At 37.4% G+C, this 23,969-nt stretch overlaps 2 protein-coding genes across 11 annotated transcripts in view; one reads left to right on the plus strand and one right to left on the minus strand.

Moving 5' to 3' along the window:
* L3MBTL3 (L3MBTL histone methyl-lysine binding protein 3) overlaps nt 1-15,927 on the plus strand; it is a 78,228-nt gene extending 62,301 nt beyond the window's left edge. For 8 of the 9 annotated variants that reach the window (XM_072332668.1, XM_072332674.1, XM_072332672.1 and 5 more), the window contains 6 exons: nt 1,481-1,627; nt 3,018-3,179; nt 5,926-6,017; nt 8,301-8,464; nt 9,505-9,567; nt 11,798-13,661. In XM_072332668.1, the coding sequence (XP_072188769.1) occupies nt 1,481-1,627; nt 3,018-3,179; nt 5,926-6,017; nt 8,301-8,464; nt 9,505-9,567; nt 11,798-11,941 (772 nt within the window). In that variant the 3' untranslated portion in view covers nt 11,942-13,661. Of the gene's footprint in view, nt 1-1,480; nt 1,628-3,017; nt 3,180-5,925; nt 6,018-8,300; nt 8,465-9,504; nt 9,568-11,797; nt 13,662-15,649; nt 15,770-15,864 lie in introns of those variants that run through there. The other variant, XR_011903115.1, reaches the window with a different exon arrangement.
* The window catches only part of SAMD3 (sterile alpha motif domain containing 3), a 33,379-nt gene continuing 24,494 nt past the window's right edge, over nt 15,085-23,969 (minus strand). Inside the window, exons 6-9 of one of the 2 annotated variants that reach the window (XM_072332676.1) lie at nt 17,749-17,952; nt 17,250-17,421; nt 15,976-16,058; nt 15,085-15,715 (exon numbers count right to left, since the gene is read on the minus strand). In XM_072332676.1, coding sequence (XP_072188777.1) covers nt 15,425-15,715; nt 15,976-16,058; nt 17,250-17,421; nt 17,749-17,952 — 750 coding nt within the window. In that variant the 3' untranslated portion in view covers nt 15,085-15,424. The remainder of the gene's footprint in view (nt 15,716-15,975; nt 16,059-17,249; nt 17,422-17,748; nt 17,953-23,969) is intronic. The other variant, XM_072332677.1, reaches the window with a different exon arrangement.

Genomic DNA, 23,969 nt, shown 5'->3' on the forward strand with positions numbered 1-23,969 from the left:
TATTTTGAATAAAAGGTCTTTTTTAATGCTCTGCTTTGTAGAATTAATGTGATACTTAAAGCTGTTGGTTGTATGGTTTGTGTTTTTGGGTTGTTTTTTTTTTTTTTTTTTGTAAATCAGAGATGGCAAGGCATGTTGCTGGCAAGGTAGACTTGTTTCTATTAGGCAGTCTTGTTTGGAAATCACATACGTTATCAGTGAAATAAAACATTGACATGGTTTTTGGAAAGACACTTTTATTCTTGATAGAAAATAAGCAAAATCCTAGAATGCAGGTTTTTATTTTTTTTACATTTCAGCATTAGAGAGGTTCTTGTAATAGTACAGATAAGTAGGAGAGCATCATTTTATAGTTAGCATAAAAAAAGTTTATCTTAAAGATACTTGAAAGCTGGGTATTTTGTTGTTCGCTGTCATGACATATGACATATGACATTCCCCAGGGAGGTGGTATCCCCAGGGAGGTGGTTGAATCACCATCCCTGGATGTGTTTAAGAGCCGTTAGGATGTGGTACTCAGGGATATGATTTAGCGGAGGGTTTTTAGAGTTAGGGTTAGGCTGCGGTTGGACTTGATGATCTTCAAGGTCTTCTCCAATCTGGATAATTCTGATTCTATAATTCTATATACATAGCTTTCAGAATTTGCTGTATTATCTTTGAAGTATATCTCAATGTATATTACGTATTTTGGACATTGTACCCGTAATTATGTTAACCAAATAACCAGTTGGACATTCCATAGACAAAATCTTAGTTCAGTCTGATGTGTTCTGCATTGCTGTTGTTCCATTTCTTAGCTTTTGGGCAAGCACAGGTTTTATGACACTCTGAGGTATGACTTTCACATTTGTTCAGGTCATTGTCAAAAGCACAGTGTCAAATTATCTCACAAATGGGAATGCAGTGAAACAGGATGCTGAATGATAGGAAAATGTGTGAAAAACATACTTCTATTGGAATAAAAGTCTTATTGCAAAGATGGGGCATTCTCTCTCTGCAGTGAGAGAAAGTATGCCATACCTCATACTGTGCCCACAGTCTCTCTGTGGACACTATGTAAGCGAAATATCCTTTGCAGGGAAAATAGCCATAGGAGTATGATTATGTTATTTGGAGTGAGAAGGATATAGTCAGAGGCATCCTGTATATTATATATAAAATGCCATGAGAGATTTGAGAGCAAACTAAATGTTCATCAAGCAGTTTTCCAGAATGTATGATGTAATATAAATTAATATAGTTTGTATTCCATAAGTTGTTGTAGAAATGAAATATGAAAAGCATTTAGGTTGCAGTTTTTAATCAGTATATTTATTAACATTTTAATGTCTGACTACTTGCATTTTTTCTAATCCTTTCTATGCAAATTGATTCCATCCGCTTCTAGAAAATTGGTCTCAGATGTCATTTCACTTGAAATGAATTGAAGTCTGTAAAGTGAATGAAATTAAGGAAGCACATCTCTTTCACCTTCCAGTGCAGTCAGCTGCCCATACTCTGAGATGAACTTGAACAAGGAAAGCCTCCTACCCGATCGGCTCAGCGGGGAGTTGCCTACAGCCAATCCTGTCCCCAGAAACAGAAGAGTGGAAGCAAGGGAAAGATCTCCCTCTCCTATAATCAAGTAATTCTTACTGGAGCAATGCCTATGACTAGCCATGGTGCTTTATTTCAGTGTTGAGTAGCATGATTTGTAGCTGTGTAATAACTGGATAGTTTCAGGAAAACCTGTCTATTTATCTGCATTTTCATTTACTGGGAAAGAATGTTTTCATCAGTGCTCAATGAAAAGATCACTGACTAATACTGCTTCTACTATGTGTGATTTAACAACATTTCGGTTTCACGTTCAGTTTAACTATGTAAGCTACTAGGTGGTTAGCTGGAATTTAAAATGGGTTGTTTGCCTGTTGTTTTCACTCAAGAAAATGATTTATTTGGGTTTCTTCTATTTGCTGGTGTGGCCTTACTGACATGAATGTAAATTAATGTTACTCTTTGAATAACCACTATAAATTCTGCCATTATTGTTGGAGCAGGGAATTGAATTACTGGGTGTGAGTTTTGCAAGAACGATGCATAACTCTGTAGCTGAAGCTTCTTGAAGGAGCACTGTGAAAACACAAATGGATGTGATGCCAAGAGACTTTTCAAATGATAATTTTCTAACAGAATTTTGAACACAGACTCCTGTGCTCATTTTGTGTTAGGGAGATACACAGGGAGTTTAAGAAGGAATGGAGAAGAGAGATTTTCCATTCTTTTCAAGGATTATATTAAAGTAAATGTTAAAATGTGAATGTTTATCCTAAGATTCCTTCCATTTTCCTCTGTAATGACCAAGTATTTTCAGTGGTATCCAAATGAGATTCTCAGAGTTGGTTTCAGCTACATGTGTTTAATACAAAATATTCAGCTGTCACTGAGCACTGTTTGGTTCATTTGTTCTTGAATGTCTAAGATTGTAGAAATCTGAAGTGACCCTAATTACCCTCTGGCAGCTAACTTGAATGTGGTCCCAGTGAAGCCAGTGACAGTTTCACCAGTTTTCTCCATAACAGAAACAGCACCAAGCACTTCTGTTTTAACTCCCAGCTGGCATATTGCATAACATTTGTAGGGTCCTAAAAGCATAGCTGTGTATTGTAAGAGATGGGATAGGAAGAAAATATGATACTTTGAAGTTTTCTTATGTTACAAATGTTTGAAATTGAGAGTTTATTATCAAAAATACAATTAGGCAGGTTAAACAGTTGAATTGTCTGCATGTTTTACCTTTACTTTAATAAGAAATGTTTTGTGATTTAACATTTTGTGACTTTTTGAAAGTCCTCCATCTACTGTGTTGTTGATGCCGAGTGAGAAATTTCAGGGCATTCTAAAAACAAAAACAAGAAACCCACAGTCTTACTTTTTTCAGTTACACTGATGATTCTTTATCCATAAAGAAAATAAAGTGAACAATATCTTAACTCCTCTCTTTTTAAACCATTTTGTTAATTTATTCTAAACAGTGACAGAAAATGTCCAAGCCCCGGTCACATAGGCACAAAATCTGCTCACAATCGATCATCTGGGAAAACTGTATCAGAAACAACTAAGCAGGAAGACAGAGAATGTGCATCTCCTTGCAAGAAGACCCTGTTAAGTGATGTGAAAGAAAGGAAGCCACATGGGTAACTATCAGTTCCTTTCAAAGTATGGGTTGTTTAGAGTCTATTTAAAATACAGCCTACTGTGAGTGCAGTACAGAGGTTTACCTGTGGAACCCTTGGAAGCAGTGGGGAGAACCAAGAAGTTCTTCATATTGGAAGAGCATAAAAGTCTTTGTATTAGAAACATGGAGGAGTGGAGTGTCACAATTTATTTAAGAAATAAGTAATACATATGAGAAAGGATAGGAAAAATACTACAAGTCAGAGAAATTACTGAAAGGAATCTCTTAATTCTCATGCTTAGTCTTTTTTTTTTTTTTTTTTTTTTTTTTTTTATAATGACATGAAATTGTACATTAGAAAAGAATATTTATGATATTATTTGTCATTATATATATATACATATATATAGGCTATCTTTGAAACTGAAAATCTGATACATTTATGTGGGGAAATATGTGAGGCAACAGCATTCATTTTCTTATTTAATTACTTATAGCATCAGTGCATTATTTTATTTATTTTTCTTTCCTGAACTAGCATTCCCACTTTCCTTTAAGACAAAAAGACCTGTAGTAATACAAAGTTAAACTTTTATTATTATTCTTTGCTGTCAGTTTTTCTTTAGAACATTCTTTCACATTATTTCTACCATCTTTTGGAAAAGATCTATTAGGAGCATTGAACACTGTTAACATACCTATCACAAAAAATAGCTTTATTTAGTCATACTCCATTGAATTCAAACAGCAAAAAAAGACAGAATGACAGTAGTGCAGTTCTGAAATTACCTGTGTGAGTCGTTGTTCAGCATTTCAATCATATTTATAGTAAATTCCCTTTTATTTTTTTCCTTCTGGAAGTAAACATTGGCTTTACTAAATTAATTGAAGAACAATGTATATGGTCTTTTTTTTTAGAGGGTGTTATCTTTATGAAGCCCTAAAATAGCAGATAAATATGCTATCTGTTCTCTCTGTTGAGACATTTTCATTCAGAGAATAACTGCTTTGTGCCAACTTTGAACTGCCCAGGGGCTTTTTGAGTTGTTTGTATGCACTGAGTGCTCTGTGCATTTTATCATCTAGTTTTCCACATTTTTTTATGTATCCAGCTTAGCCAGAGAGGACTTTAAGTTGACTAAGCTTCCTTTTAAACAGGTATGAGAAATGGTGTTCACAACATTAGGTATATTTGAACTACTAGAGTTATTAAATATTGAGCATCTGGTTATTACAATACCCAGAGGATATTTTCAGATGTTTATTCGAAGTACACATGCATAATTGAAGACAGATATGCGTACTTTTGTGCTCTTCAGCATCTGAGCTCATTCTGTGGATTTAATTATGTTTGTCTTCAGTACAATTGTGTATGTCCTTATGTTCCAGGTAATGTTATGTTTCATAGAAGTACTTGATTGAGGAACCAACCACATACACAGCAAACTATAAGATTTGTTTTGATGTAAACCTAAGTCATATTCAGCTAATTTCTAGTTCCTCTTTCTTTCTCTCTTAGTTTTTAATAGATATAAATATAAGCAATGGAATTAAAATGGAATTAAATCATGCAGCCTAATCTAGTGTGTCTAGAACAGGGGATTGGCAAAGGATGATCTTTAAGGTCCCTCCCAATCCAAGTTGTTCTGTGATTCTGTGATAAACAGATCTGTTTCTTCTGTGGTTTTGTGTTTTGAGGTTAGCTAATCTTGATGGCTGACAGGATGTTAGCTCTAGTTTGGTTTTTTATCAGTGGAGCATTGGTGAAGATATTCTTGTTGATTGCTTCTCTGTTATTTATTAAAGCATGAGTTCATATAGTGGGTTTCTCATAGTCTTTAAGGACTTTTAGTCTGGTGGCTATTTTAACAAAATGTTCTTTATGTACCTAGTATCTCTGATAGTTTTACATCTGTGGTGATTTAGCAAGAATTGGCCAGTGTCCTCAAGTTACTAAAAGAAAGAAGGGATGCATACATAATGTCAGCATGTTTGTATAATCTTCATTTCTATAAGAAGCCAGGCTGAAAATATCTCATGAGAGTTTGAAAAATGATTTCTCATTGGATGGCTTTAAAATGATAATATCCTCCCCTCTTAAAAGATCACTTCTGTTGCCCCATTTTTCTCAATAAATGTCCCTTCTTTGCAAATGTTTCAGTTAGCAAAGTGAGGGTTCAGCCAGAGTTAGCAGACAAAGAGTGATTCTGTAAGAACCACTCAGTAAGAAGTAATGCAAGAACTAAAAAGTAAAATATTGTCAGTGGGATCATTAAGAGCTGCACAGTGATGTCAGTACAGTACAGGAGTTGGGACGGAGATGATGGTTGAGGAAGCTAAATAGATAATGTTTAAGGCAGCTCATTAAAATCACCAGGATAACTAGTAAGGCTTTATTGAAGATGCATTTGTACATATGTCTTTCACTCTATCCAACTTCTGCCATGGACACATCCATTAACTTCATATTTATTACAATTTTCTAGTTTCAGTTATGAAGAAAAATGTTTTGGTCTGATTTATGCAATTGTAGTTTATACTACTCTTGAGCCTTAATTGCAAAATTCATGTCAGTAGACATTAGTGTTACCATCTGTGTACGTTAGAAATTAGATCCTCTGTTTTTAATTTTATGATGATACAACATCCTTTGTGTGGGAATCTTGTAGTTTTAGTAATGATCTAGCATTTGTTAGTAAGCAATGTTGTCATGGTTTGTGAATTTTATGATGTATTAATAAAAATATACGTCTTATTTTCGTCAGAGGAGTACTACAGGCAAAGGACTCTGTAAAGAACAAAGAGTGTGAAGAAAAAGAGAAAGAAAATAGCCTGCTCATTTCAAATGAAATTAAAGGTAACGTCAATGCTTCATTCATTTGATATTAAAATCTGCAGAACTAAGGAAGTGTGACATTTCTTGTAATTCTTCATGAATCTGCATTGCAACTTACTTTTCACATTTGCTATTTCTATCCAGTTTGGTGTTGGGTTTTTTTGTTTATTTTTGTGTGGTTTTTTTGTTTTGTTTTTTTTTGACAGTAGCACTTCCAGTGTTGTGTTTACCTTATAATCAACAGAGGGTTTCCTAGGAATTTTATTGCAGTTATAAAGATGAGTGCAAACTGAATGCTGACATAAAATGTTTCCTTTCACTGACTTTTACAAATAGATAATTAAACCAGTCTGAATGGCTCATTTATTGCTTCAAAAATATACTGGAAAAAAGTTGAAGATACAGAGTTACACATTACAGTTCTAACTTAGTGTTAAGATGACCTATTAGATGAGCTCCATCTCAGTCTGTTGTTCAGTTTACTTTCTAGCAACTCGTGTGCAGAATGGGTCTTTTTCATGTGAGTTAAGAGGGAAGGCTAAGAATTTTATTTCATTAAAAAACTGGAAACTGTCCCATAAAGGACTACCAAGATCATTAGATGGTGGTATGTGGTGATGGAGTAAGTGGTGTGCATATGAGTTGCTTCAGAGGAAATTCCGTCTGGAGATAAGGAAGAAATTTCTCACCCTGAGAAAAACTGAAATAGGCTACTCAGGAAAGGACAGAGTTTGGCAAGATCCTTAATAGCCTAGTCTAATGTTTTGTTGTCAACAGACCATTGTAAGGTCTTTAGAGATCCCTTCCAACGTGGTTTTTGTCATCCAGTTTTCTATAGTTATATATACCGCTTTGTAAAGAATTTTGATTTTGGCAGAATAGACTATTTGAGTAAAATTTTACCAACAAGCTTTGCTTACTAGCTAGGATGCTTTCTTTTGAGTTGTAAAAACCAGAATGCTTCCTTTAATTACTGTTTAACGAAGTCATTCTTTGTCTCCTTTTTGAATACATGTTTAATGCCTGTTTGATTCTACAACCAAGAAGCAGTAGGTGGGGAATTTTACCTCAAATAGGTGCTGCTAACCTGAACTAAAAGACTAATGTAGTCACTTCCTATGTGGAATAAATTATGTATTCCAATCCAATCATACTGTGCTGCCAGAAATCTGTAATAGGAATTTGTGTCCTAGCTGTTGGCCACCAATGTATGTAAACTAGAACAGTAAGAATGCAGATATCTGTGAATAATAGCAGCTTCCCAGAACAGAAGTAGAACAGAGCCATAACAGAAGTGAGCAATCCAAACAAGAATAGCATAGAAATTTGTGATTGTATGAATGATTGCTACTAAGGAATACTAGATAATGTTGTTGATTGTTTCATTCATAAATGAATTCCAGAGATTTTCCACAGTTTTACTCAGCAACTGGGAAGCATTCTGTCCTGAGTTCACAGCAGACATTGCTTTTGCATTTGCAATGGATCTAAATAAATGTAGATATCTTATGTAGTTTGACATCATTTAAGGCGTGACTCTTCACTCCTTCCTCCTACATACATCTGCAACTGCTGCTCTCTAGACAGCAGCAGCAGCAGCAAGCAGCATTTGGCTGAAGCCATGCTCCCACCTGTGCATTACCTTCGCGGAGAGTGGGATGGGATCCTCCTTCCTTCTGTGATGGTTAAGCAATATAAAAAGGGAAATGACCTTGCAAACAAACCCATAGCATCATGGAGGAGTTAAATTTTATTTTCTAAATAAAACATTCAGCTAAAATGGGAGCAGGGAATTTGCAGACATTTATGGGTATTTTTCCTCAGAAGAACTGAAAAACTTTTTGTTGTGGATGAGACATAAATGTGTGGGCTGGAACTGTTCATCTGATTCACTTGGAATTTTATAGCAGTGCAGTGCTGGCTTTGAAGAAGTTTTACAGCTCAGCCTTGGCATTAAGATAGTTCTAGTAGTACTGTATAATGTTATAAGTGGGCTTTATTTGTTGTATCAAAATATTTAAAATTATGTGACCTATGGTATGATAGGCCAACAGTTGTGTTGACATAGCATTATGTTGTATTGAAAGAGCTTTTTGCCTGGTAAGAATAGTTATAAAGCCAATATAATCCCACTCATAGTGGAAGAAATCTTACGGTACTCTTCTAATTCTAGTGTAAGCAAAATTGTACAGCCTTCTTAGGGCAGCCCATATATATTAATAGAAATTAATATGATTTTACTGTGACTGATCTCATCATTGATTGAGGGATTTAATGCTTATTTACTGCTTTCTTTTGTTGAAGTTACTGAAGAACCCAATACCCAGAGGCTTCTGTCCCAACCAGTTGTTGTGTCTTCAAAGCTGCAAATCCCTGGCCTACCCTTGCGTTGGGAACAGCAAAGCAAACTCCTGCCAAGTGTAGCTGGGATCCCAGCCAGTAAGGTTTCTAAGTGGAGTACAGACGAGGTAGGTTTTCCCCGTATCTTTTGTCTCACTGCCAACATCTTCAAATTCTTGGTTGATTCAGAGCTATAGATTAACCCCATAAACTACAAATGATGCCTTAGTACTCCGAAGATTAGAATCAGCCAGACCAACTGATCCACAAAATGCCCATTCAGCTACCATCCAGCCCTGAAATCAGTGAGTATTCATTTTGTATATGTATAGATATAGGTATAAGCATACATAAAGATACATAGATAAATGTATATGTATCTAAAAAGTAAATTTATGTGTATATTCACTGAGTTTAGAGAGGGAAAGAAAAGTGCTAAGTGTATGGCCCAACAGATGCTCAAGGTCTACACTGATGACATCTACAGCATTACAAACATTTTGTGGAATAGTATAGTGGTCAGCTTGGACTGAGGACTATTCCCTATACATAGTTTGGATATGACACTCTGTTCTAGAAAGTTAAGAGTGTAGTGTAGTGAGCAGTAGTATTTTGATGGTCATACCATGACACTTAATTTCAAGATCAGAGCCCTGCCACCATTCAGGTGGGTAGTCATGCTTGGGTAGGTCCCTGCTTTATTTTTAGAAGTGGCTATAAGTGAAGCATCTTTCTGTAGGTGGAATAGTCAGATCTCTTCTAACCAGAGAAAAATGAAAATTGAAATTTGATAGAGGATTTGCTAATTCTTCTGCTGTAAAGAATAAGGGAGAAGAAGGCAGCAATTAATTTTGTTTGTGAAAAGAGAATCAGTAAGAGAACACTCACAATTCTGGATCTTCATGTTAGAGTAACTGAGTGATTTTGAGGGAGAATCTATATTCCAGTCTTAAGATGCCCTGTGGACAACAGTGACATGTGCTCCAGTTTGCTAATCCCTCTTGTTACATGTCCAGCTCCGTGACTCCATACATCAACGGAATATGGAAGACTTAAACTGAAGATGCAAAAACAGCTAAAAGCCATTACTTTAATGCTTGTTAGTATTTAAGATTACTTTGAGAAAACACTAGTCTTACTAAATCTGTCATTTTATTCTTTGTGGCAGGTCTCTGAATTTATACGGAGTTTACCGGGATGTGAAGAACATGGCAAAGTATTTAAAGATGAGGTGGGTACATTTTATTTCAAAAAATCATGGAGTACAAAGCTTAATGGAAAGATTAATTTTATTTCATCACGAAAGACATATAAGAAGTGTTTGGATGAATTTTGTGTTTGAAGTCAAAAGCAAGTGTATGGACTGTCAGGTTGTTTTGCAGCTAATGGGGTAGGAAGAAAGAAGATAAAACTAAGTGTTGACCAGGTCTTATCACACTTAATGCTGAAGCTCTTCCTCCTGACATAGCCAGTTTATGAATGTGATTTGAATGTTTCTAACTAGATTAAAAGGAGTGTGTACTTTTTGAGCATGCCAAGTATGAATTTCTGGAATCTGAGATTATGCCAGAGATTGTATGAGATTATATGAGGTTATGCCATAGTTGTCATTGGGAAGTGAGAGGGCTTTTCAGAACAGTAGGCCTTTATAATCTGTACTGGCTTTTGTGTTTCCCCTCAGAGGCTTGTTACTCCTATTACTTCTTCATTTCAAGAAGGCTAATTGATCATAGATTGCCAGTGTGAATAGTTCAGGTGCTTACCCTCACCAGGCCATATGAATGTGCAAAGTATGATACTGTAATATTCCATGTTTTCCGCCCTTGCAAGTGAAAAATAAGTGTGGTACTTAAACTTGAGAAGGTAAATGCACCTCCTGAGCATGGCCCTGCTAATTCTGGGACAGAAGTTTCCAGTCTGCAATGTAGATTTTAATGACTATTACATCTAAGGACCGACAATCTCTGGGCAAGTTGCACTTGCTTAGATTTAGGCATTTAACAATTGTATCTGCTATGCAGACCGCATCCTGCGTCACTCAGGAGGACTCTCCAAGAGATTTAAAAATCAATAACAGCTGGCGCACTGCTGATTGAATCAACAGATGGGAAGTGCCACAGAGATGGATAAATCCTAAATACTTTTGTTTTCAGAGGTGTAAGAAAATTCTTGCCTCCCATAGGGGAGCATGCTCCATCTGTCTGTCCAGGACCATTATCTGCCAATGATGCCAACCAGAGTGGCCTGGCTGGCATCTGTACAATTCACAGAGAAATCATACCCCACCTACTAATTCTAATTGGCATACAGGCATGAAAGATGTTCATTCTGGAATACCCTATCAAGCTTACAACTGAAAGTCTTTCAGTAGGTAGAAGGTGTTGGTTCAGACTTCCGCTGTGAAGATGAACCCCCATTCTTATGTTATGAAGCTGCAAAAAGCCGGACACCCCTATACTGCAGTGCTTCTGGTTCTGAGCCCATCCAATTCGGCTTTGTAAATTGAGTTGACAGTAACCACAATAACCATGTGGTGCTGTTCTCACTGCAGTGCTTCTCAGCTTGCAGTGCTGCTGTGTTCTGCCTTAACAGCATGCCTGATTCAGAAAGCTCATGTCCTGGTTTCACAGGAAATGAATTACACTAGTTCTATCTCAAGTCGGTATCTGTAAGTCTAAGCAATGCTCCCAGTTTAAACACAATTGACTTTTAAGCTTAGCTGTCCTGTTCACACTGAGAAGTTGCTGCAGATACCAAAGATACTGAAGTTTACCAATAAGTATTTGCCCCAGTTCGCTCTGGAATGTGAGGGCTTTGGCTCTTCATGGTCAGATTTAGAATCCTGGTGACAGAATGATTTGCTTACAGGATAATATTCATTTGTAATTTTTATTAAAGATAGAAACACAGCAAGAGATAAAAGAAGTGTTTTTTCAGAAGGCATTTGTATCTGAGGCAGTTTTACCTAGTCCAACCTGTGTTTACATCTGGGACATTCGTTTTAATTTCCTATTGAATGGACAGAGAAAAGTGGCCTGAAGAGGGTTCCAGTTCTCTAGCTAGGAGTGAAATCTGGAGACTCACTTATAAAGGCTTGTGTACAAGGAAAAGCTAAAATGGCAAAATTTGTTACTATGTTGCAGCACTCTTGAATTCAACTTCACTGACCTATTTTCCATTTTATTAGCTTTTATTTTATACAGTCAGTATGAAAAAAAAAACATCAGCTAGATAAAAATTAGCCAGACGGTTGTTTTCAAGCAGAAAGATCATCATCCTGTTCTTTTGGATTAGCTAATCTGTCTAGAAAGTTTATAGCAAAGCTATCCTGAAGTTTGAAAGCATTTGTATTCAACCATTCTTTTTAGATTGTCGGGTAATTTTCTCTTTATGTTTTCTGAAACATCTATACTGCTTCACTGTCAGACCTATTAATAGCTTTGTGTGTTTTTCTTTTAAAGCAAATTGATGGAGAAGCATTTCTGCTAATGACCCAATCAGACATAGTCAAAATAATGAGCATTAAACTGGGACCAGCCCTAAAAATCTTTAATTCCATTCTGATGTTCAAAGCTGCAGAGAAAAACTCACACAATGAACTCTGAAGATAACGGAAAACATGTACAAGCCAGCTTTCTCCACTGGAGCTCATGTTTTATTCAAAGCACAAAGACTCACCAGAGTTATTGAGTAAGGACTCTCAGAAAGGAAGAAAACTATGTTCTGCACTGGTGGACTATTCATATTCTCCTAGAGCCGGTATACATCTGAATCCTTCTGGGAAGTGCTCACGCTTTTGAGAAGGTACTTTTTAACAACCAAGTCAGCTAGTCTTATTTACCAAACTAATGGCGCTAATTCTCCATGGAGGGTTAGGATCTCTAACACTCTCTGGGCATCAAGAAAAAACCTTCATTGATTATTTATGCTGTATTATATAAGGGAACATTAATATTTTCTAAGAATTCCTGAATTCTGCTTCGTGTACCCATTTTACTTTTTGGTAGCTATTATTTCTTACCATCGAAATAAAAAATGATTAGCCAAAAATTAGGCTATGGGTAGCCAGATGAGACTGTTATGGCTAATACAAATTTGTGCCATAGTTTAAAGATGAAACAGTTAATGTTACATATGTGACACTTTATGCTACAGCATATAACTCTACAGATTATCAAACTGTTTGCTTGTAACAAACCAAACCTTGTTGGGGTTGAAAATATAATGCTTTTTTGATAACTGAATGTTTTTACTTTTGCACGATTACAAAAATGTTATGTGAGTTTTTCCACCAGCATCTTTAATGTATTTTACCAAAAGATCAGTGTAGAGAAGGCTGCAACTGAAAAATAAAGTTTGACTTCATAGAAGACATTCATTTATGCTGCACAATAGAGCCCCAGCCTTTTACATGGGAGCCTGCTTACAGTCCTTCTACACATGAAGGAAAATACATGTATTTGGGGGTAAGATTATTAGCAGAAAAAGAAAATATATTTATTCATGGCTGCACATGCTAGTCTCCGGTATAAATACCAAAACAGTGGAGAAAAACAGTGTGCTAAAGCTAGGACTGCTACTCTAGCTTCATATTCAACGTAAGCTTGTATTCCTAATGGTGGGAGAATTATTTAACCAACCACTTCCTAGCTGAAAAATCTGATTTGTAAAGGAATTAAGCATAGCAGGAAAGCCAAAGCGTGGAGGGAAAAGCTACTTAAACACATATCCTGTATAGGCATGAACTAAGGTAAAAGGCGTGGGTTTCACCAGGTCGTTAGCAAGGCTGCAGATTCCACTAGCAGGTACTTGGAGGCTTATTATGTCAGGGAAATTTGTTGCACTTGGTATATATACACGTAAGATGTAAACCGGATGCACTTTACACTGGAGAAAGCCTAGCTACTAATATACCAGAACTTTGCTTTTACAAGAAGAGAGAGAAGAGTTGGATCAAGCTTTTGGCAGCCCTCCTCTTAGTACTGAGATGGGCAGTTGCTCAGTAAGAACAGTGTTTCCGTTGTACAGAACTTGGAGAATTTTAAATCTTCCCACAGATTTCGCTAGGCTGTTCTTTGGCTGAAGTTCCTTAAGATTTCAAGAGCCCTTTGTGCCCCTTCCAGATCACACTGGTGACTGGTACCTGCCATAATATGAGGTAAAACAGGGTCAGTATGAAGTAAGTTGCATTGCTCTATTAATTTCCTTCCATAGCATTGCATAAATAATATTTTTTACATTTTGTTCAATATTTGTACAGTCAAATTGCACTCTTATTGTACTACAATACAAATAAAACCTGAATTGGACCTGTCTGTTACATTCATGTATGCCCAGGATTCTCAAATTAAGCTGGATGTTCCAGAGGGTGGTGTGGAGTAGTTCTTCACTGTATTTCATTGTGTTTGTGCATCTGAAAGAGCAACTCAGCTACTGCCAGCTGACCTCACCCAAAACATTTCCTAGATCCATAAACTTGAATTTTGTCATTGACCACAGCTGACATGGAACAGAAAATGCTACATTCTTTAGTTTTCCTTCCATGTAGTTCACTTCCTTGAACTCTCACTTTCAGTGTGCTTTTTTCTCTCATGTGCCAGCTCTGAAACCTTCAGGGAGTACCAGTGTTTTGCCACTTGACAGAAATCGCTTAGGAACATTAGCAACTACCTGAATTTTTATATACCTACTTATAAGGTACTGTAGTTTAATGAAATGATCTGGTTAATTCTCTCTACCAGATGTAGAAAACTTCATTTGAATGAAGCTCTCTTTACTTAGCAAGAACATAATCACTACATTCACTTTTGTATGATATGTGACAATGTAATAGGACAAATTCTGTTACAAAGCACCCAACAAAAGCAGTAGGACACGAAAAATACTCCAACATAGTGGATCTTTGAAATGATAATTGCAGTGGTTGTGTTGGAGATGACCCAGCAGTTACATGGCTAAAGATATCCCAGTTTCCATTAGAGGCAAGTGAAAATCCTGAAACTTCTTTCTGCAAGAGTCAGGTCATTTATTGCAGTATTCTCCCCTCATACTGCACTATATCACTGTAATCTCTGAATTGGACTCACCCTTGTGCAATCAGTGCTTAAGAAAATGCCTGCAGCTTCCCAAGCCGTGTGTTTGAGTGTGCAGAATACTGGCGAATGCAGATATTGCTTGGACTACATCAGCACTTCTAGAAATGGTGAAAAATGAAACTCTTAAGCAGAACGTAGTGTAGTTTTGGTTTGGTTTGGTTTTTAAAAAAAGCTATTTACTGTCCTGTATATACTAACTCATGCAGTGGTCAAGCTTGCTGGCAGCTGCTGTTGTCCATCCAAAGCTATCCACTATATCAGGATTTTCAGGGGTGCAAGGCACTTAAGGAATTAAGAGGGCTATGGTAGGGAGAAAAGGAGACTCTGGAAGAAGAGAGAAGGGCTCCATTTTGTGTGGGCAGACAGGACATGTACCATGTGGAGAAGGCTGATCTGTTCTGGGGGAAAAGCTCAGACAGAAAATGAGACAAAAGCTGTCATTACAAATGCACATGACAGCATCCCAGAAAGTCATTCTTGCTACTTTGAGAACCGATCTCAGAATCCCCATTTAGCAAACTTTGGATTAATGTTAAAAGAAAGAAGAAAACATTTCATGCATTGGGAAAAGAATGAAAACTCATCATCATCAGTGTTTTAAAACAAAGAAATACATTCAAACACTTTCAATGATCACATGAAGATAATATAGTAAGAGAGGTAACAAATCTTTAATTTGTGTAAATTCAGAACATTAAGTGCTCACATTAACTCATAAGTGCGTATTTTAATTCTGATGGTAAAAATACTGTCTTAATTTGTAAAATGCTCTGTGTGGAAAAGTGATACATAACACCTGCACCAAGCTAGAACATCTTACTTGCTCTAATGCTTCCAGACTGCTCTGGACAGTTTTAGATTTTTCCAAAAGTAACCAGCAGACATAGTTAAACATAACTGTTAGTAATATACAGACGCTTACACTAGAATTAGTGCACTGATTTATCCTCACAGCAAAGAAATCTGACAAAACTCCAAATGTTCCTGAGTACACTAGCAAACACTGGGATGTTTAGGTATCTCTAGCCCACTCTTTACCTGACCTGGGAGGAATGCTTGAGGGATGTCCATCTCAAAGATCAGGGACACCAGGAATTTCAGCGTCCTTTGGATTCTGCTTGGGCACTGGATATTGAACACGTGAAACGCAGCCACCAGTGCTGCCAGAGCTGTGGTACAGTCACTGAGCTGGGCTACCTCTTGTTTTTCTACGTACAGAGCAAACCTGCATGAATTCACATTGAAGGGATTTTTAACTTCCAACACTGGTGTCAATACATTCACCTAAATGAAGAAAAAGAATATTTCAAATGATATCACAGCATCATTTGGCGAACAGTAAGTTGTAAAATCATCAAAAAATTCAGTAAGTCTAGTCGTACTGCTTTGAATTTAACCTGCATTTCTGCAAATGTTTGCCTTTTATCCAAAAGGCAGGAGAATGTCATCCTTCTCCAGGAACTAATTTGGGCCAGCAAGAGGCTGAGGGATATGCCCAGGCAGCTCATAGGAACAAGACTACAGCTGCTGGTGTTGTTTCCTACCTCCTCGTTCACTGCAGCAAACAGACTGCAGTCATCTCCAAAGACATCTGGCAGAAGTAAACATGCAGCAGTCATCTTCATATCTGTGAAAGACAAGGATTTTCTGAAATACAGATGAAAACGTTGTGGCACTGTGATATCATCCTGGAAAAACAGATTGTGACTTATGAAATAACTAACAGCTCAGCAGTGGAACTGCTGCTCAGTCCAATTTGAGTAGCTTGTGCCACAGTAAAAGTTTAGGTGCCTCATCTGGCAATTGGCCATAGTATTCAAATTCATAACGCTCTCACAAACCCTATAGTCCAATTGGGAAATGCATATCTTCCTCAAGTGGTCATGGCACCAAGTTTACTAGAGTTCAAGAAGCATCTGGACAACACTGTCGGTCATGTGGTCTGATTTGTGGGTGTTCCTGTGTGGAATCAGAAGTTGGACTGCTTAAGTGCCCCTTCCAACTCGAATTATTTTATAATTGCTTTGACTTCCTGGAATTATGCCTGTTTGCACAGCAAATGAAACTCTCAAGAAGCACTTCTCACAGAGTTTAGCTGAGGTGTAGGGATCTGCAGTTCAAGAAGGGTAAATTTTACGAGTAACTCTTTCAAATGTTTTGTCCCTGCAGAACTACCCTCACCCCAGTTTTCAGATCGAAAGGTGAGTGGCAGCAGTTACTTGCTCCCTTCTCACAGCCAGCAAGCCAAACACGATATGGACCTCTCTGTATGACTCAGAACCCTGCTTTCCAGAGTCTTTATGCTGTACCAGTTTGTGCTTTCACCCCTAAAGTAAATTTACTCCTGGAGAGACAGGGTACTTGAAAAACCGCAGTAAGTACCTCTTTCATTTTTTTACTTCCAGCTTAAAAGCAGTCCTTCTCTTTCTAAGGGAAAGTATTTTTTTTACAAGACTGTTCCTCCTTCTAAGTTCTTGAGGAAAAGATGGTTAACCTCCTTTAAGCCCACAACCCCTTTTTTATTGCTGAGCATGTTATATGGCATGGAACATCTCTTTCTCTAGTTTGGATCATCTGCCTGGTTGTTTCCATCCCAGTCTCTTGTGCATATCCCCCAGTTCTACTCACTGAGAGGAAGAATGAGGAACTGCCTTTAGACTGTGCAAACACTGCTCAGCAACAGCTGACAAACTGGTGAATTATCAGCATTGTTTTGGTCACTAATCTAAAACACAGACCCTACCGACTGTTCTGAAGAAGGTTAATTCCATCCCAGCCAAACCTAGTACAGATATTCAGAGCATAGATTTGTACTGACATTTTAGAACGTTTTCCTCTGTGTTCTCTTTCAGATGTTCTTGCAACATAATGTTCATTGGATTATTCTTCACCAGACATAAAGATAATATGCTTTCTGAATAAATCTCCAAAATTGTAATTGTTTTCTGATAAACATCCATGTGTGTGAGAAGCTGGAACTCCCTAAAAAGCTAAAATAAAATATAATTATTATTGCAGTGCTTAAAGCCAAAACTGAAAACAATAAATGACAGTAAGATAAGTAAAAAAAAGACTGTAAGTTGGATGATATCATGGCTTCATTTCTTTTCAAAACAGGGAAGAAGTACATGAAGTATCATCAAAGGACTTCCTACAACCTGCTGCTGTTGCGTGGCATGTTTAACACAGGGCTAATGCAAACATATGTTAAAGAGAACAATGTTGATCAATACTTCTGCAGAAACATCCCTGAACATCCACAGTTGTGTCACATCTATAATATAAATCAATGCCATTATTAAGTGTAGTTCTGTTACCTGATAGGGGCATCTTAAGAAAGGAAATAGTCTAAGAATGTCTTTTAAAGGTGTCTTATCACAGATCATCTTCCTTCGTAGTTGCATTGTTGCATTCATTTTATTATTCACTTCTTTCCAGTTTCTTAGAGTTTTCATATATTCTTGCTTCAGCCAGTTAATGTGTACGTACATTGCATCACCTTCAAGATAAGTAGATTCTTCCTAGCAACAAATCAAGCACAGAGTTGTAACAAATCATTTTTCATCTGATGTGGGATATCTTGTCAGTTCACAATGGAGTCTACATCAAAGTGTAGTGAGTGAAGCTTAGCAGAAGGGTCCTAGAGGGCAGCTTGAGTACTGGGTCTGTGAATTGACTTGTGTACTGTCACCCTATCATATACACAGAATCTGTCTTCATGTGGTTCCAGAACTAACAGCTAGTTCTCCCAGGCTCAAATTACACATTAGAGGAAATGCATGTGCCTAGTTTGCCTAATTGTGGGGTTGTTTTTGTTGTTTTGTTTCTTTGTTTGTTGTTTTAATTAATAGGTTGTTCTAATAATCATAGAATGGCCTGGTTTGAAAAGGACCATAATGACCATCTAGTATCTCCATGTAACTCTTTAGCAATATTATATCTGTATTGCCAAGAAAAAGGATTTTCTTCTTACTCATCCAGGTACTAAAAGCAGGACAACATACTTCCTTATTCATACAATGGAAGTATTTACCAAGAAGTAAACCTCCTAATGGAAAGCATTATTTGAGTCACTTGACAATGTTATTCCATACTTGAAGACTTAATTATTGATTTTCCTCAAAATTATTATTATTGTCCCTGCTGTAACTCCACAAACATTAATTACAAACGTGAGGGGTGGCTATCCAAAGCAGTACATCTGTGGCTGTAGCCTGTGGCTATTTAGTTTCTACCATAGGAAGCAGTGAATTTGCCCACTGAAGCAAGATGAGAAAACATACAGATGCTTTGTTAGTGATTACCACTCTCACACTACACTTAAATCAGCTTTTCCCAAATGTATCATCACTAATGCAGCTGTCAGCTATGCCAGTGGTGGCCTGTGGGCCAGAGCCAATGCAAGTTGAGACACTTCTTTGTTTTATTTCCCAGAATATTTAAAACATAGAGCTGAAAAAAATGCAACATTCAAGACTGCTTTGCAGAGTTCTCTGTATGCAATTTAATTTTCCATTTTAACATTCTTTTTTAAATTGTGTATGTGAAATTCCAAGATTTTCAAGTACAACATATAGAAGTAAAACATTGTCTCCCTCCTACTATATATCCATGGATTTCAATAGCCAATGTTATCGAAGAAGAATGACAGCCCTGAATGCAGGACAGTTAATTGCCATGACTCCCACAGGTACTCCCTACCCCTTGCTAGGCCAGTGTTACATCAGCATAGTCTGCTCTCATAAAGGACTTCACTGAACAGTAGCATTTATGCATGACCAACTAGATCAGGCATTCCTGTCCACTTTCTCAGTGCCCAGGAGGAGAGGTCACAGATCAAAAGATTTGGTTTCATACCCTCCTCAAGCTGGCTGAGAGGAAATGGCAGAGCAGTGGCCATTTCCCCAAGTCCTTTCAAGACTCCAGTGAACAGGGGCTCATGGACTTCAAGTAGTCATGTTGTTACATTTCATAGCCTCCAGTAAATTTTTTCTTCCATCATTTCTTCCAGCCACCTTTCCAACCCAGGCAAACTTGTACCTTCACAATGCACTGCATTATGTTCACCAGTTTAACTATTGTGGTGTCGAAAGCTATGCCTTCATCTTCTAATGATCTTACTGGATTCAGTCAGATAGAGGTCAAACTGTTCACCTTTAGTTGTACAGCTACACCATACTCTGTCCTCAATTATCTATTTTCCAGACAAGATTGTCCTAAGCTATTTATTTCACATACAATAGTTGTTCCATACTTTAAAAAATCCTTGTTATTATCTTTGCATATTGTCTGATTTCACTAAAGTCTTTACAGGACAGGCACAATACAGTTTAAAACACTAGCTGAGATACTGTGATACCACTGGTGCATACAGGGGAATAAGGCATTCCCTATTGTTTCTTTCTTAAATAACTACAAGTATTCAATGTATTTCTTTGAACAGCTGCTTAGCAGAGTGCCAAATGTTCTTCAGCAAGATATAAGAATATCATTTGTGAATGATTATAATAAGCTTGGAGCCCGTAGAGTCTATGTTATTAGAGCTGGGTTTTCTCCTTGTACCTTATTGCACATCTATTGGCATTGAATTTTACCAGCTGTTTTTCTGCCCTGTTAACTCAGTAACATGAAGTTCTTCTACCATTCTCCAAAGACAACCTTTACCTTTCGTACCCTTAGAAGCACCAGCAAATCTGGTCAGCCAGCTGTTCTCCTTTTTCCGCGTCGTTTAGAAATGCATTTAACTGCATAAACTAAGCATTAACAATCTTTTCCACAGTATAACCAAACTATTTCTGCACAGCTCCAGTTTATTCCCTCAGATTATATCTTTTAAGAGCATTTGAAAGGCATGTGGTGAAATCTCTCCTGAAGTTAATGTGAACTATATCAGCTGAATTTCTGATGCCCTCAGGGTTGCTGAATACTTCAAAGAACTAACACCTTTAAGAAGCATGACTTCTGTTTAAAGAAATTTCATTGATTCTTTCCCACGTAATTCATCTCTTAGTTCTTGGTCAACACGTTCCCAAAATTTTGGAAACTGGCATCAAATTATCTACCTCCAAATTGGTACATCACAGTTAGAAGTTTAGCTGGTTTATCCTTGAACACATCTGAAGTTCTTTCACAAATGTTGTTTGCTCCTGGGAATTTGCTACAGCTTATTTTAATGATTTATTATGTAACTTCTTTACTGACCCCTTAAGACACAGAATCACAGAATTATAGGGGTTGGAAGGGACCCCAGAGATCATCGAGTCCAACCCCCCTGCCAAAGCAGGTTCCCTACACCACGTCACACAGGTAGGCGTCCAGGCAGGTCTTGAATATCTCCAGAGAAGGAGACTCCACCACCTCCCTGGGCAGCCTGTTCCAGTGCTCCGTCACCCTCACTGTAGAGAAGTTCTTGCGCACATTCGTGCGGAACTTCTTATGCTCCAGTTTCTGTCTTTTTCCCCTTGTCCTGTCTCTGCACACTGCTGAAAAGAGCCTGGTCTCGCCACTTTGCCCCCCACACCTCAGGTATTTATAAACCTGGATCAAATCCCCTCTCAGTCTTCTTTTCTCAAGGCTAAACAGACCCAGTTCACTTAGCCTTTCTTCACAGGGGAGATGCTCCAGGCCCTTCACCATCTTTGTGGCCTTCTGCTGAACTCTTTCCAACAGATAACTGTCATTGCCAATGAAGAGCAGTCCTAGCCACATGATCTCTTTCACTCCACTTCTGAGGATTCTTACAAGGCCCAAATAGTTGCTTTTTTTGTTTGTTTTGTTTTGTTCTGTTGTACATCTTTATATTGTGAACACTGCTGTGCCTGCAGAGTGCAGAATTACAGTCACAGTTTTTACTCTAGAATCTCTGACTCCAACTGTTGCTACAGACTTTTCCTGGAGGCCAGCTTCCCCGACCACTGCCCAAGGAGCAGGAGCAAACACCATGGTGAGCCAGTTGAGAACTTGCCTTGGCTCCAGTATATCTCCATTCGCAAGCAGCTACAACTGTGGGACTTTGCATATAGTCAGCCAAGTCCTGAACAACTAGTTAGGTTAATAACATTATTAATTATCTAGACAACTCCATATAACATTTTTGTAAGGAGCAATGGAAAGGTACCCACAAAAATAGACAGCATCGTCAGAAAGAAACACTGTCATTACCCACTAAGAAAAATAAGGTGATGGAAAGCCAGACTTTGTTATGGTAATCATCCATTACATTACAGGGAACGTGATTTTCTTGCAATGTTCTGCCTGCCTAGAGCAATCATCACCTGTAATCTTTTCATCTTTTTAAGTTGCACTCCTAGGCTGAAGAAAGCTATTGGTAATCCTAAATTATACCTTGTAAATATACCTTGTAAAAATAGTAATCTGTATAATGGATAAAAATACCTAGCTGTGAAGTGTGTCTAACCAATCAGTCAAATAACAAAACTTCAGAAACCTATGAAGTCTGCACTAGTACCATTTAGATAGAAAAGAACAGTTTTCTACTGGCTTTAGTAGCTTTCAGTATTTCAGAGATTACTTGGTTGTTTAAGCGCAGGAGAAGCCAAAGTTTATCTAAAGGATGCTTAATGATAAGTCGGAAGTAGAACACTTGGTGAGTGCAGAATATTTCTTGCAATGAAACAGTGTTCTGGAGCTGGTATTAGACACCAAAGTTGCTATGATTTTGGGGCCTCCTGGTCTCCTACGTACAGTAGCAAGTCTATGCCTTCTGTATCTAAGCAATTCATTTAGTCTCTGTACAGTTTCATTCCGAGTGTGGAAACATACAAAGAATATAAATATACTGTAATATACAAAGCCACAGAAATACAGATTAGATGGTAGTTTACAGTTTACAGAAATGCAGTTAGATGGTAATTACTGCATCATTGCATGTTTCTATTTCCAGCTGATTTAAAGAAAGCGTGCTTGTTTATCAGTCAGGAACAGCATAGAGCAGTGGACCTCACTAGTACATCAAGACCAATGGCAGTGGAATTAGAGAACAGCAGACTCAGATGTTTATGGATGAGTAGTTGTTTACACAGGCAGCCTAGCTGGAAATATGAAGGGAGAAAGTGTCCTAATGTATACTGTTCATTATTTCTACGTATGGTTCCATTCAAATACACTCTGAAAGCTGTTAATTGAGTGGGAGAGTATGGCATCACTTGAATTTTACACAAATAATTTAGAACCTTAGGATTTATTGGATTCTAACATCAAGATAAATTTTGTCTTTTATATACATATATAAATTAACAGACAGTCATGCTTGCAACAAAGTGTCTTCAGTGCATAACTTGCCTTATAATTGAAATAATTAAATTTTCATAGTCTTCAACCCCTGTTCCTATTTTCTAATTTCCTTTTTTTCTAGAAAAGTGTAATAACTGAACATTAACTCAGTCACACCTAAATGTGGGACTCAGAATATTTTCATTTTTCCTTTTAGTTTTTAATTTGTGAACAGGTTGATTGTTAAGGTAAGTAGAAAGGTAACTGAGAGGTGGATTTCTTTGGGGAAAAAGAAGTCACCTCAGTGGGACACCACTTTGCAACCTATTTTGCACTAATTTCAAGTGAGATGTCAAGTTAACTTCGACATTTGGGGTGTGAATGAGTTTGGAGAGTTGACTACTGAACCAGTATGCCAACCCCATTGCATTCTAATTTTGGGAGAATCTTCTCTGCTTTATTCATCAAAGCGAACAAGCTCATCTAGTACAGCAATATCCCAGTAAAACTGTGACAGTAACTTTAACCTTTGGTTATTTCAATACACTGTGGAAAAGCAATGCTATGTAGACTGAAGACAGATCAACATTAAAGATCTCCTCCTTCAGTGTCTAATTAAACAAGTAATCCTTCCTGTGGCTTGATTTTCAGTCATGTTACCAGTAACATCGATTTCCATTGGAGTGATAATAAGACTGTTGGTCAGTGATATTTAATGTTTTTCTGCACAGAATTGTCTTAATGGCAGTGTACATGCTTGCTGGATAATAGGAAGAAATTCCTTTATTTTTAAATAATAGAGATTGTGGTTTTGGTTTCTGCTGGAACATGAGAATTTACTTTGATACCTTCAAAAAATGAGGGTTTTGTTTTGTTTTGCTTTTTGTTGTTGTTTTGCTACAAGCAGATGAGAAATACTGTGAAACAGAATAGAAAAAGAGGTCAAACATTAATGAGGTAAGCAGGGTACATCCAACATTTTTACATCAGTGTAGCCTAGACCTTGCCTGAGGCCCTAGGAAGACTCTTAAGCCCTTTCATAAGGGAAGAATTATAGTTGTAGGGAACACATACTTGAGTGCCTATGCCCATAACCACTCTTAACTTCTTGGTATTTCAAGTATCTATGACTAAAGTCACGGGATCTGGGAGTCACACAGATCATAGGGCTCTTTGCTAGTGCTACAGATGGCTTTTGGCAGTCACCCTTCGCACAGAGAATATTCACAGCTCTACTGGAATCGCATACAAATAGACTGTGTCAAGTTGCTAACCTTTAAACAGTGAAGCATACATACATTAAAAA

The sequence above is a fragment of the Excalfactoria chinensis genome, chromosome 3 (genome assembly GCF_039878825.1).
Source record: "Excalfactoria chinensis isolate bCotChi1 chromosome 3, bCotChi1.hap2, whole genome shotgun sequence".
Lineage (NCBI taxonomy): Eukaryota > Metazoa > Chordata > Aves > Galliformes > Phasianidae > Excalfactoria > Excalfactoria chinensis.